Genomic DNA, 13,978 nt, shown 5'->3' with positions numbered 1-13,978 from the left:
GGAGTATAAATCCAAACTCCTCTCTCTCTCTCCTCTCCCTTGATCTTCCTCGGTGGCCTCTCATTGAAATGCTAACCGGTGCCTTAACCTGCTTAGTTTCAGAAATATGGTGAGAGCAGGTTAGCCTGGGCCACGCAGGTCAGGCATAGCTTGGTTAGCCTTTAATAAAGACGTTGGGTGCGCTCTTAGTTTCTGTCTGCAGCGGAGTGGAGTTGCATTACTGTGACATATTCCCCATCTGACCACAAGAGGGCAGGAGGGGGTTAGTCTATGTTCAGTCTTCCTGCCCTTCGCACAAAATGGCGTGGAATACGTCCCGCCCCACATTGTACAGCTTCCCCCTTATAAAAAAATCTGCCTGATTCAAGTCCTTTGAGACCGACAGGATTTCCAAGGTGTGTCCTTTTGAGAGTCGAGTTTTGACTTTCGACAGCTCACACCCTTGGACGTCTTGGTCGATCTTTAAGGTGCTTCTGGGCCCAAATTATCTCTTCTACTGCAGACCCGCGTGGCTACCCTTGGAAATCTTTTTGTAACAAACCCACCTTGGGAGACTCAAGCGCCCCGGCTTGAGGAGGAGGGGTGCTTCACGCTCTCACACGCTGGGTTTGGGTCCCACACATCTTTTCCGCAACTTGTCACACTGTCTCCTCGACAAGACGAGGCTCTTGCATTTGGGAGCACACCGCTGGCGAGGGGACAGTGTCTCCTGTGTGTGTATCTGTGTGTGATGCAGGGGGAGGTCTGTAAAACTGCCCTAACCCATGTCCTGTTTCCCTCCTGCTCCCGCAGCACCCAGAATCCCTCCAGATAAGAGAATCTTCACCACCAGACATACTCCCAGCTGCCTGTTCCAGGACGTGGATGAGCGGTAAGGAATATGGGAGGAAGCAAGATAAAGGTTGGAGGGGGTCGTCTGGAAGGAGGGGGTCTTTTTCTCCGGGCTGCGAGGTCAATTGCCTGGGGTGAGCAGCAGCGGCATAGTGGTTAAGAGCAGGTGCATTCTAATCTGGAGGAACCGGGTTTGATTCCCAGCTCTGCCGCCTGAGCTGTGGAGGCTTATCTGGGGAATTCAGATTAGCCTGTGCACTCCCACACACGCCAGCTGGGTGACCTTGGGCTAGTCACAGCTTCTCAGAGCTCTCTCAGCCCCACCCACCTCACAGGGCGTTTGTTGTGAGTGGGGAAGGGAAAAGAGTTTGTCAGCCCCTTTGAGTCTCCTTAGGAGAGAGAAAGGGGATATAAATCCAAACTCTTCTTCTGTGTGTGTTTGTGTCCCTGTGGTGCGACCGTCCAGACCTAAAAAAAGCCAAACATCCCGGGAATGTCAGACTTGGGGGTCGGTCATTTTAGTGGGCTGGCCCCCCAGTCAGGGTTTGAATTAGGCCATTCATTCGTCCACTCAGCAACTCTGCCTGCAGGGGTGCTCCCATTGGACAGCCAGGAGAATTGCTTCCCGAAGAGAGCCAGTGTGTTGTAGGGGCGAGAGTGTTGGACTAGGATTGTGGTGGCGAACCAATGGCACTCCAGATGTTCATGGACTACAACTCCCATCAGCCCCTGCTAGCATGGCCAATTGGCCATGCCGACAGGGGCTGATGGGAATTGTAGTCCATGAACATCTGGAGTGCCATAGGTTTGCCACCACTGGAATCCCTCCCCCCCACTCTGCCACGGAAGCTTACTGAGTGACTTTGGGCCAATCACACACCCTCAGCTAGGCTTACCTCGCAGGGTTTGGGTGAGGATGTAACAGACAAGGGAATTATGTCAATCATCTCGGGTCTCCTTTGGGGAAGGAAAGTGAGGTATAAATGGAGAAAAATGAATAAATGCAGAGGCAGAAGTGACCTCTCTGCATGGGCACCGTTGTGATTGCTGGCCTGCTCTTCCATTTCAGGGCCGCCCCCCTACTCGGCTACCTTCCCCAGGACCTGATCGGAACCCCCGTCCTCTTCTACCTGCACCCGGAGGACCGGCCTCTCATGCTGGCCATACACAAAAAAAGTGAGTCCCGAGCAAAGCGGGAGAGCGGCCCAGGAGGCCGATCTGCCGCAGAAAGGGCTCAGAGCGCTCGAATCCAGTCGGGCTGAGCGGAGGCGGCCGTTTGGGTGCCGGCTGCCCTCTGATCCCCTTTCTGACCCGTGCCGTCCTCTCCAGTTCTGCAGTACGCCGGGCAGCCCTTCGACCACTCCCCGCTCCGCTTCTGCGCCCGCAACGGCGAATACGTCACCATCGACACCAGCTGGTCCAGCTTTGTCAATCCTTGGAGCCGCAAGGTCTCCTTCATCATGGGGAGGCACAAAGTCCGGACGTGAGTGGGCCTGCCTTTGGGGGTCTTTGGTGGGGGGGGGGGTTTGCCTCGCGCTCCCCTAAGCTGGATCCCCCTTGCCCTGACTCTCGGCTCCTTCCCTCTGCGTCCCCACAGGGGTCCCCTCAACGAGGACGTCTTCACGGCCCCCAAGGCTCAGAAGGTGAAGCCGCTGGAGCAGGACATCCAAGAGCTGTCTGAGCAGATCCACCGGCTCCTGCTGCAGGTGAGGAGCGCCCCCCCCCCTTCAACCTCCCCTCCCTCCGTCCCCACCGGCGGGTCCTAACTGAGAGCAGGCGTGGCGTCATGCTTAACACTCTCATCCGGAGAACCGGGTTTGATTCCCCGCTCTGCCTCTTGAGCTGTGGAGGCTTATCTGGGGAACCCGGTTAGCTTGTGCACTCCCACACGCGCCGGCTGGGTGACCTTGGGCTAGTGGCAGCTCTCTCAGAACTCTCTCAACCCCACCTCACAGGGTGTTTGTTGTGGGGGAAGGGGATTGTAAGCCCCTTTGGGTGTCCTTGCAGGAGAGAAAGGGGGGGATATAACTCCAAACTCATCTTCTCTTCCGCCCCCCATTGTCCTCCCCCCCCTTGCAGCCGGTGCACAACAGTGGGACCATGGGGCTGTGCAGCATCGGCAGCAACGCCTCCCACGAGCAGTTCCTGAGCATCGCCTCCTCCAGCGACAGCAACGGCATCCCCAACGAGGAGGCGCAGGCCGTGCGGCCGGTGAGCGCAGGGGGGGTTCGCCAAATGGGAAGCCAGTCTCTTAAGAGCCGCCTCGCAGGGGTGGCGTTGTGGGGATACAGGAAGCGAAGCTGTGGAGTAGCAGCGGTCGATGCAACCGGTGGGAAGGGAGTGGGCCGTGTGTCATAGGCCAGACAGGGGCTGATGGGAATTGTAGTCCATGAACATCTGGAGTGCCAAGGGTTCGCCACCATGGTCATAGGCCCTAGCCCCATGGTAGTGAACCTATGGCACTCCAGATGTTCATGGACTACAATTCCCATCAGCCCCTGCCAGCACGGCCAATTGGGAATTGCAGTCCATGAACATCTGGAGTGCCATAGGTTCGCCCCCACTGGCCTAGCCTCACGTTTTGTGCTGGCTACGCACCTTTGTCTTTTGGATGTTCCTTTCCTAGAGAGATCTGGGGGGGGGGTTTAGGGGAAGGGAAACCTATATCAGGAAGTGCTTCCAGAGTGGCGCTCTCTCGGAGGGTGGGGCTTGGGGTTCCGTGGGCGGCGGCTCTGACCGGTCTCCCTTCTTGACCTCAGATGACCTTTCAGGAGATCTGCAAAGACGTGCACATGGTGAAGAACCAAGGCCAGAAGGTCTTCATCGAGTCCCGAGTCAGGCCGCCGGCCGCCAGGCAAGCCCGAGCAGGTGAGGTGGGGAGGGTCTGTGGTTCACCTCCCCTCCGACCCCCCAGTCCCACGCCCCAAGGGCTGCCGGGTGCCCCTCGTTTCGCTACGTCCCCGCCGAGGTCTTGCTCTGAGGCTGCTGCGGTGGTGGTTCAGAGTGTTGGGCTGTTATCTTTAGGAGACCTGGGTTCGAATTCCCACTCTGCTGCAGACGATCCGGGTCGTCATAACGCAGCTGCGCGTGTGTTCGTGTGACTGGGGTGGGTTTGGCCCAGTTGTAACCCCCCCTCTCCCCCGGTTCCTTCTCAGCTCTTGAAGCGCCAGCCGGTCGCAGTGTGCAGCCAGTGAAGACCCTGAGGGTGCTTGACAGACCTGGGAACGTGGCCACTTCCGAGGAATCCGTCAGGAAGGAACCCTCCAATTACTCCTACCAGCAGATCAACTGCCTGGACGGAATAATCAGGTGGGTCTTGGGAGGAGAATTCCCCGGCGACTCTCTCTCTTGGTTAGGGGGCAGCTGGAAAGGCAGGAAGGGGAGCCACGAAACAGGAAGTTGCATTGGCTTCTGGGAAAAGACAGTCAGGCGTTTGCTTTCCATTTCCCCCCTCTCCTTTCGAGAGGCGAAACGTGAGAAAGGAAACTGTGTGGTGCTGTGTTGGCCAGGGGAGCATTATCCAGACATTTCCCCCCCCCCCTCAATTTTCCTCCCATGTTTCATGTTAAATCCTGATTGGTTGCGGGCTCTGTCACGTGGTCCTACTTGGCAGCGGTGGTGGTGTAGAGGAAAGTGCCATCAGGTCGTGGCCAACGTATGGTTACCCCGTAGGGTTCCCTAGTCGGAAGACGTTCAGAAGTGGTGTGGCCATTTCCTGCCTCTTCCTGCCAACCCTGAACCGCCAACGGTGGTCTCCCATCCAAGTTAGGCGTGAACCCTGCCTAACTTCCCGGATCTGACAAGATTGGGAGAGCCCGGTCCTCCCAGGTCAGGTACTCTCGAGCTTCCACGCATAACACCTCCACCTATTCTTTTGAGACAGCAGCGATAGCTTTCTAGCGAATTTGAACGAGCAGCGTCAGCCGTGCCGCAGAAGGGGCGGGGGAACGCTTCGAAACGCCGGGCCCTTTCCTTAATTTCCCCGCTTCCTCCTCCCGACAGGTACCTCGAGAGCTGCAACATCCCGAGCCGGGTGAAGCGCAAGTGCGGCTCCTCCTCCTACACAACGTCCTCCAATTCGGACGACGACAAGCAGAAGGCGGCGGGCGAGGAAAGGACCGGCCTCAGCAAAGGTGACTTCCCTTCCTTCCCGCTTTGGCCCCGCCCCCGGCAGCCCGGTGTCCCCGTTTCCCTCCTCAGGGCTTCGTTTCTGCCCCACCTTGCCTCCAAACGCAGCGACCCACATTCGTTGCTCGGCCTCGCTTCTCCTTGCTCGCTCTCCCGTCCGGAATCTGGCTGTTGTAGGGAGGAGGCGGAGAGGGGCTGTTCCCTCGCAACACGGGCAGCCCCGGATCTCCCCCTCCTCGCTGCGAATGCTCTTGATGCCGGCGGTCTGCCGGACTGGCTCTTTTGACGCTTCCGCCAGGCCGGCTCCTCGCCCGGGCCTGGCCGCCGCCTCTTGATGCCCATTCTTGCCGGTCGGCGCTCTTGAGGCCCCCCGTGGACGTTTGCGTTCCTGATTTGCTCCCCCCCTCGGCCCCGATGCTAACACACTGTTGTCTCTTTGAACAGATGTGCCGGAGGAAATGCTGCAGACCTTGGAGAGCCAGCCCGAGAGGGAAGAGCCTGGGACGGCAGCAGCTGCCGTGGTCGGAGGCCCGCTCACGCCGTTGGCCTTGCCTAGCAAAGCCGAGAGCGTGGTCTCTGTGACCAGTCAGTGTAGCTTCAGCAGTACCATTGTCCACGTCGGAGACAAGAAGCCCCCTGAGTCGGGTATGGGAGGTGGCGATCATATTCTTCTGGGAAATTACCAGGAGGGGGACGTGGCGGGAGGGGCATGCTCGTGAAGCGTAGCGTGGCGGGGTGATGGGTGGGGAGGGGAGTCTGGAGGAGAGGCCGCTAACCGCTTCACCCCTCACGGCCACCACAAGGTGCGGGGGCTTTGCTCTTTTGCTTCCCCAGTTGGTGGTATGAACAGAGATCCTTCAACCCATGACACACGAGTAGCTCTTGGAACACACAACCCCCTGATGCCCCCGCTGGCTGCGGGCATCTCTTTGCTCAAAGGCAGGGTAGCGGGGGAACGTGCCACGGAGCTGTAGCTGGCTCATGGCGTTCCGACAGGGCTTTCAAGGCAAGAGGTGTTCAGTTTGCTCCTCGCCTGGCTCTGCGTGGCCACTCTTGCGTGGCTGCGGTGGTCTCCCATCCAAGTACTAACGAAGGATGATCCTTCTTAGTTTCTGAGGCCAGGGTAGCTTTTGGGTATTGTCACCTTGCTGCGCTTGGGGTCTTCCTGCAGCATCTGTCTGGTCAGAGGTGCAAAGGGAGGGTGACCTTGGGCGAGTCACAGTTCTCTCAGAACTCTCAGCCCCACCCACCTCACAGGGTGTTTGTTGTGGGGGGGAGGGAAGGGAGATTGTCAGCCCCTTTGAGTCTCCTTAGAGGAGAGAAAGGGGGATATAAATCCAACTCTTCTTCTTCTTCTTCTTCCTCTTCTTCTTCTTCGTTTACATGGCAGTTCTTATCAGTATGCCAAGTTCCAGAGGCAGCCAATCCCAGTCATTAGTATATAAATGGTCCTCTGCTCATGTGCAGCTGGATGGTGCCAGGGCTATCAGTAGGGCTAGGTCGGCTCTCGGTGCCCGCCTGCCACGCCTTGAGCTGGCCACGTGCTCTTTTATTATTCCGTTCTTCACCAGCCCTCCTTTTCATGGCCGGGAACCCGAAAGCCCTCTCGTGAAGGGACATCTAATGCAAACACCCCACCTCCTCCCCAGCCGTCAAGCAGTGGCTGGACACACACTCGCCAGGCTGGACCCTGCCTTGAGCAGGAGTCGGACTTGATGGCCTTTAGGGTCCCCCTTCTTGCTCTAGGATTCTGTGATTCTACTTGGGCTGCCGAACTCGAGTCTCCTTTCGGTGCTATGTTCCGGCTCCGCCGCCCTCTTAACTTCTTTGTTTCGAAACCTTTTTTGAAACACACGGTTGGAGCCTGCCCAGCTTTTCAGGGAAGTAGCCCGCAACCCACCTTGTCCTCCCCGCTGTCTTCTTGCAAGCTAGTCAGGGAGCATCCAGGAAAAGGGGGTCAGACAAATTTCCCTGCAGCTCTTTCTTCCCCCCTTCCTACCTCTTCTCTTCAAAGAACAGCCCTCTCCGGCTTCTGCGTTATGCAGCAGCTCAGACCCAGGAGCTCTGCTCCGCGTGGGCCTCGGCCTCCAGCTGCCCCAGTTTGCTGGCGTTCCTTCTCTCTGCGACTGTCAGTCAGAACTCTCCCTTGAGGACTCAGTTTGCACTCTGCTGTTTTTAACTGGGGGGGGGGGGGTTGCGTCCGGTGGGGCTTTAAGCTGTCCTTCTCATTTGAGAGTTTTCACCCAGGGCTTTCCTGGCCCACACAGGTTTACCTCCCCTGGCCAGCGTGGGTGTAGTGGTTAAGAGCGGGTGCACTCTAATCTGCAGAACTGGGTTTGATTCCCCACTCCACCTGAGTGGCGGAGGCTGATCTGGTGAACCAGATTAGCTTGTGCACGCCAACCCACAGCAGCTGGGTGACCTTGGGCTAGCCACAGTTCTTCGGAGCTCTCTCAGCCCCACCCACCACACAGGGTGTTTGTTGTGGGGGGGGGAGGGCAAGGAGATTGTCAGCCCCTTTGAGTCTCCTTACAGGAGAGAAAGGGGGGGGTATAAATCGAAACTCCTCTTCTTCTCTCTGTATGCCCCTTCTAAATCGAGGCTGGAATTAGACCTGTCGAATGCTGGAGATTGTGTCCATCAGGACATGGTGACAGGTGAGCTAACCACTTCCTTTCTTTTCCTCTCCCCTCTCTCCAGACATCGTGATGATGGAAGAGGCCGCCCCCAGCGCCACCCCTCCGGCCCCGGCCCCCAGCGTCACCCCAGACCGGGAGCAGCAGTACCGCAGAGTGGGGCTGACCAAGGAAGTGCTCTCCGTCCACACCCAGGAGGAAGAGCAGGCCTTCCTCACCCGCTTCAAGGACCTCAGCCAGCTGCACGTCTTCAACTCCCCCTCGGGGATCAGCTGGCAGGAGCTGCGCCAGGCGGGACCCCGTGCCGAGCAAGGTAAGCCGGGGGCGGACCGTAGCGGAGCGATGGGGGCCGTGGCGGAAGAGAAGGGGCGTCCCTCAGCCAGCGTGGCATAGTGGTTAAGAGCAGGTGGATTCTAATCTGGAGGACCGGGTTTGGTTCTGAGTAGCAGAGGCTTACCTGGTGAACCAGATGTGTTTCCACTCTCCCACATTCCAGCTGGGTGACCCTGGGCCAGTCCCAGTTCTCTCAGAACTCTCTCAACCCCACCTACCTCACAAGGTGTCTGTTGTGGGGAGAGGAAGGGAAAGGAGCTTGTCAGCCACCTTGAGTCTCCCTACAGGAGAGAAAGTCGGGGCACAAATCCAAAATCTTCTTCTCACCACCTTTCCTTCCTGTTTCCTCAGGGCACAAAGGTCCACGCCAAGGGGCCCGTGGTCCCGGCTGCCGCGGCCGGAGCCGGAAGTCGAAAGCCAAGCGTATCAAGCAGAACAAGTCGTCCGACAGCACCAGCTCCCCACAGAACTCAACCGCCCCGCGGCAGACTCCGGGAGCCCACCCCACCCCCTCCTGGCACCCCTCGGCCAACTCCCAGGCCAGCCTGCCCACTATGCCATACCCAGCCGTCATGCCCACCTATCCCATCCCCGTCTTCCCCCCTCGCCCTGCCCCCCCCTCCGGCACTGAGCCTTCCCCGAATGCGCTCCCGGCTGCCCAGTTCCCCGCACCTCTGGTCACCCCCATGGTCGCCCTCGTCCTCCCGAACTACATGTTCCCCCAGATGAACTGCCCGATGCCCCAGTCTTACTTTCCCGGCGGACCCGTCTTCCCCTTCGGCCCCCAGCTGGGCAGCATGCCCGTGCCCACGCCCGAAGCGGGCGCCCAGGCGCCGTCGCGCTCCTCCACCCCGCATTCCATGAGCCAGCCCGAGCGGGCCAAGTCGCCCCTCTTCGAGTCGCGCTGCAGCTCCCCCCTGCAGCTCAACTTGCTGCAGATGGAAGAGATGCCCAAGGCCTGCGACCGGCCGGAAGCCGCCAGCGCCAGCCAAGCGGCGCCCGCCAGGACCGCCAGCGACTGGACCGGCATCGCCAACGGGCCGGGCCTGGCGAGCGAACTGGGCGCTCAGAAAGAAACGTGCATGGTAAGTCCCGCCTGTCTGCCCGAGGGGGAGAGCACGTCCTTCCCCTGTGCGTTGTGGGAGGGCTCCGTTGTGGATTGGGGAGGTGCGTAGACCCGGCGGCAGATCCCCCCCCCCTCGGCGTTCCTTCTGTCTTTGGCTACGGAGCAGCTTGTCATTGGGTGCCTGCTAGTGGTGACGGGAAACGTCCTAAAACCACGGCCAACATTGCAAGGATCTATTGCTCCAGCCCGTAATTGAGACTCAAAGGGTTCCAGAGCTTGCTTGCTTGCTTTATTTATTATTTAAATTTATAGACATCATCTATATACAATATATAACAAGGGTCACAATAGTGACCATATATACTAAAATTCATTAAAACCATTAAAAACCACGTAAACGGCGGTCAAAAACAGTAACAATAAAAATGGCGTCCTGCAACCCAATCCCTTTAAAACCACCCCAAAAAGAAGGGAGCGACCAAACTCCTCCCTAAAAATAGCAATAAGTATGCAATGAGCTTTATTGAACTGTGTCGGGACCTTAGCTGTGGGAAGCCACAGCTGGGGGCTCGGGCTGCAGCTCGCATCTCCAAACTTCCCCGCTTCTGCAGGCTCCCCCCTCCCACCTGTTCCCACAATAGAGAGGATTAGAAGGGCAGCGATAGACTCATCCGACCTCGGGGAGGAATGAGGAATGCGTTTTTCACTAGTTACGAGCACCGCGACTGAAGCAGAACGGCCCGTTGACCTTGGCACCAGCCGGTTAATGTCCAGGCCTGGGCAGGAGCCAGGCCTGACAGACACATGGCAAACCCGTCACGCAGGGGTTGTTGAAGCAGCAGATTTACTCGGAGTAGACCACCTTGCAGGACGCAACGTAGACAAGAACTGATAGACACACAGTCACCAGTTCAGTTCTGTTTATTGCTATCTACTGGCAAAGTGCTTCGCCAGCCCACAGGTGTTTTCAGGCACACCTCACTCTGCTGTCTGTGCTAACTATATACAAAAGTAGTACCAATCAGGTGCCCTTGCCTTATCAGGTTTTGCACATGGTACAAGCTGTGCCCTCGGTACTAATCTGCACACGGCACCTGCTAGAAGGAGGGTCCAGCTGTCATTTAGATTTTGTTCATCTACACATGTTCTGACAGGGGTGTCCAACTCGTGGCCCTCCAGATGTTCATCAACTACAATTCCCATCAGTCCCTCCCAACATGAGCATTGGCTCTACTGGCAAGGGCTGATGGGAGTTGTAGTTCATGAACATCTGGAGGGCCGCGAGTTGGACACCTGTGCCGGCATAGGGTGTTGAAAGGAAGGAATAAAAGAAGGTGCATTGCCGTCGATTCCCTCCATGTAGCAAACCACGGCGTGGCAAGAGCTTTGGGAAATCAATCCTCTCGTGCCCTGGGATTGCTCGAGTCTGCCAGAATTGTGAGGCTGGACATTTTGAAGTCATTCTGGGAAGGTTTGGGGGGGGCAAGAAACTACTGTAAGAGAGGAAGAGATCGCACAGAAAGGATGTCCTGGAACGGGAGCAGAGTGGTACTAGCTTTGGGCAGCAGGCAACTCACACTCTGGATGGGCAAGGGTTAACGTGCCCCCTCCCTCAGAAGACCTCCCCCCTTCTGTTTCTACCTGGGAGGAATGCCGGTCCTGCCTTCTGGCTGGTCAGAAGCATCGAAGTCGGGGTTTGTCCCCTCCCATAATCCCCCTGTCTGGATCTGCCAATCACAGCCTTCCCCCCACCCTCCATCTCATTGCAGGTAGAAGCGCACGACTCCTCCAACAACGACGCCCTGTCCAGCTCCAGTGACCTCCTGGACCTGCTGCTGCAGGAGGACTCGCGCTCCGGCACTGGCTCGGCGGCCTCCGGCAGCGGCTCAGCAGCCTCGGGCTCCATGGGCTCCGGATCCAACGGGGGCAGCACGTTAGCCAGCGGCACGAGTAAGTCAGCCGCTCTGCGTTCATCTCAGAGTGGGAAGCCGAGCGGGGTGTATTGCCCGGCTCACTGTGTGTGAATGGGGGTTTTGCAAGGCGGAGTGGGATCCGTGCCACAGGGGCACCAAGTGGGGGGCGGCGGAGTCACTTCCCGTTCCCTGCCCTGTTTGCCACTAGCCCCAGGAATGGCTCTTTGCAGCAAGCACAGCATATGCCAGCTTCCTTAGGGAGCGAAGGGCCGCCCAAAAAGGATCCAAGGAACACTGTGTGTGCCTCGACGAAGGCTTTCCTGGTCAGCCATTGTGGATTTTCTGGGCTGATTGGTCTGGTAGTTTTTGGTCTGGCAGTTTTTCCTCTTAGAAGAAAAGAAAGAGTTTGGATTGATAATCCCCCCCTTTCTGTCCTTTAAGGAGACCCCAAAGGGGCTGACAATCTCCTTGCCCTTCCCCCCTCACAACAAACACCCTGTGAGGTGGGTGGGGCTGAGAGAGCTCGGAAGAACTGTGACTAGCCCAAGGTCACCCAGCTGGCGTGTGTTGGAGTGCACAAGCTAATCTGGTTCGCTAGACAATCCTCCACAGCTCAAGTGGCAGAGCGGGGAATCAAACCCGGTTCCCCAGATTAGACTGCACCTGCTCTTAACCACTACCAGGGGACTGCAACCTATGGGCTCTCCAGATGTTCATGGACTACAACTCCCATCAGCCCCTGTCAGCATGGCCAATTGGCCGTGCTGACAGGCTGATGGGATTTGTAGTCCATGAACATCTGGAGAGCCACAGGTTGCAGACCCCTGATTCTACACCATGTTTTATCTGCATCTGCAATGGGTATACCCTTTATTAAAAGGACCGGTTAATGCTCAGCTGAATAGTAGAACTGTACCTTGCTTGAACCCCCCCCTCCCTATTTTTGCCAGAGATTCCCCCGACTTTTCTTTCCCCTGTGCACTTTGAGCTGAGCTGCTGCTCGTTCTTCCTGGTTCTCCACGGGGTCTCAATTGCTTCTCTCCTTTCCCTCCGGCCTCTCCAGCCAGCAGCAAGAGCAGCAACACCAGCAAGTACTTTGGCAGCGTCGACTCCTCGGAGAACGACCTGCGGGGCAAGAAGCGGGCTGAGGCGGAGGACAACGAGCACTTCATGAAGTACGTCCTGCAGGACCCCATCTGGCTGTTGATGGCCAACACCGACGACAAGGTCATGATGACCTACCAGCTGCCTTCCAGGTGAGGAGGACCGGCCCAGTGGAAACCCCTCCCACACTGATGGAAATATCCCCCTTCGGGCCACCTTGCGGCTCCTCTGCTGCACGCCGTCCCTGCGATCTGTGCACCCTCTGGACCCCGAATCCCTGACTCCCACCTGAGGGTTGGGGGTTTGGAAGAAGAGTTTGGATTTATATCCCCCCCTTTCTCTCCAGCGGCTGACAATCTCCTTTCCCTTCCCTCCACAACAAACACCCTGAGAGGTGGGTGGGGCTGAGAGAGCTCCAAAGAACGGTGACTAGCCCAGGGTCACCCAGCTGGCATGTGTTGGAGTGCACAAGCTCATCTGGTTCCCCAGATAAGCCTCCACAGCTCAATCTAGTTCCCCAGATAATCCACAGCTCAATCTAGTTCCCCAGATAAGCTCCACAGCTCCCCGCAGAGCAGGGAGTCAAACCCGGTTCCTCCAGATTAGAATGCACCTGCTCTTAACCACTACGCCACTGCTGCTCACCCCTGGCAATTGACCTCGCAGCCAGGAGAAAAAGACCCCCTCCTTCCAGACCAACCCTCCAACCTTTATCTTGCTTCCTCCCCCATTCCTTACCGCTCATCCACGTCCTGGAACAGGCAGCTGGGAGTATGTCTGGTGGTGAAGATTCTCTTATCTGGAGGAATTCTGGGTGCTGCGGGAGGGGGAGGGAAACAGGACATGGGTTAGGGCAGTTTTACAGACCTACCCCTGCATCACACACAGACACACACACAGGAGACACTGTCCCCTCGCCAGTGGTGTGCTCCGGAACGCAAGAGCCTCGTCTTGTCGAGGAGAGAGTGTGATGGGTCGCGGGAAAGAGCGCACCAGCTAGTTCCCCAGATAAGCCTCCACAGCTCAAGTGGCAGAGCGGGGAGTCAAATCCGGTCCCTCCAGATTGAGTGCCCCTGCTCTTAACCACTAGGCCACCGCTGCCCCTCCTTCGCACAGAAATGTCTACCGCCTTCTCTGACCCAGCGAGGGGGGTCCTCGTTTTTGTAATCACAGCGGTTCCCTTGGAGCCTGTTCCTGACCCCGCGGCCCCTCTGTCCCTTTGCAGAGACCTGGAGACGGTGCTGCAGGAGGACCGGGAGAAGCTGAAGCAGATGCAGAAACGGCAGCCCCGGTTCACGGAGGAGCAGAAGAAGGAGCTGGCCGAGGTGCACTCGTGGGTGCAGAAGGGGGTCCTGCCCAAAGCCATCAACATCACGGTGAGGGGGCGACTCTTAGGAGGGAAGGGGGCGGGAACGCAATTTAAGAACTGTTGCCAGCAGCAGCCTAGTCATAAGAACATAAGAACATAAGAACAAGCCAGCTGGATCAGACCAGAGTCCATCTAGTCCAGCGCTCTGCTACTCGCAGTGGCCCACCAGGTGCCTTTGGGAGCTCACATGCAGGAGGTGAAAGCAATGGCCTTAAGAACATAAGAAAGAGCCTGCTGGATCAGACCAGAGTCCATCTAGTCCAGCACTTTGCTACTCGCAGTGGCCCACCAGGTGCCTTTGGGAGCTCACGTGCAGGATGTGAAAGCAATGGCCTTAAGAACATAAGAAAGAGCCTGCTGGATCAGACCAGAGTCCATCTAGTCCAGCACTCTGCTACTCGCAGTGGCCCACCAGGTGCCTTTGGGAGCTCCCATGCAGGAGGTGAAAGCAAGGGCCTTAATAACATAAGAAAGAGCCAGCTGGATCAGACCAGAGTCCATCTAGTCCAGCTCTCTGCTACTTGCAGTGGCCCACCAGGTGCCTTCAGGAGCTCACATGCAGGAGGTGAAAGCAAGGGCCTTCTGTGGTTGTTGCTCC

General features: G+C 57.6%; 1 protein-coding gene across 7 annotated transcripts in view; it reads left to right on the top strand.

Moving 5' to 3' along the window:
* PER1 (period circadian regulator 1) overlaps positions 1–13,978 on the top strand; it is a 41,500-nt gene that overhangs the window by 25,487 nt on the left and 2,035 nt on the right. For 4 of the 7 annotated variants that reach the window (XM_048516362.1, XM_048516365.1, XM_048516361.1 and 1 more), the window contains exons 9-22: positions 793–871; positions 1,901–2,007; positions 2,161–2,314; positions 2,429–2,537; positions 2,911–3,042; positions 3,591–3,699; positions 3,987–4,140; positions 4,834–4,964; positions 5,404–5,604; positions 7,660–7,908; positions 8,280–9,013; positions 10,764–10,944; positions 11,971–12,163; positions 13,237–13,387. In XM_048516362.1, coding sequence (XP_048372319.1) covers positions 793–871; positions 1,901–2,007; positions 2,161–2,314; positions 2,429–2,537; positions 2,911–3,042; positions 3,591–3,699; positions 3,987–4,140; positions 4,834–4,964; positions 5,404–5,604; positions 7,660–7,908; positions 8,280–9,013; positions 10,764–10,944; positions 11,971–12,163; positions 13,237–13,387 — 2,684 coding nt within the window. Of the gene's footprint in view, positions 1–792; positions 872–1,900; positions 2,008–2,160; positions 2,315–2,428; positions 2,538–2,910; positions 3,043–3,590; positions 3,700–3,986; positions 4,141–4,833; positions 4,965–5,403; positions 5,605–7,659; positions 7,909–8,279; positions 9,014–10,763; positions 10,945–11,970; positions 12,168–13,236; positions 13,388–13,978 lie in introns of those variants that run through there. The other 3 variants (XM_048516364.1, XM_048516366.1, XM_048516368.1) reach the window with 3 other exon arrangements.

This window comes from Sphaerodactylus townsendi, linkage group LG15, assembly GCF_021028975.2.
Source record: "Sphaerodactylus townsendi isolate TG3544 linkage group LG15, MPM_Stown_v2.3, whole genome shotgun sequence".
Lineage (NCBI taxonomy): Eukaryota > Metazoa > Chordata > Lepidosauria > Squamata > Sphaerodactylidae > Sphaerodactylus > Sphaerodactylus townsendi.
This window is presented reverse-complemented; position numbering and strand designations above follow the sequence as displayed.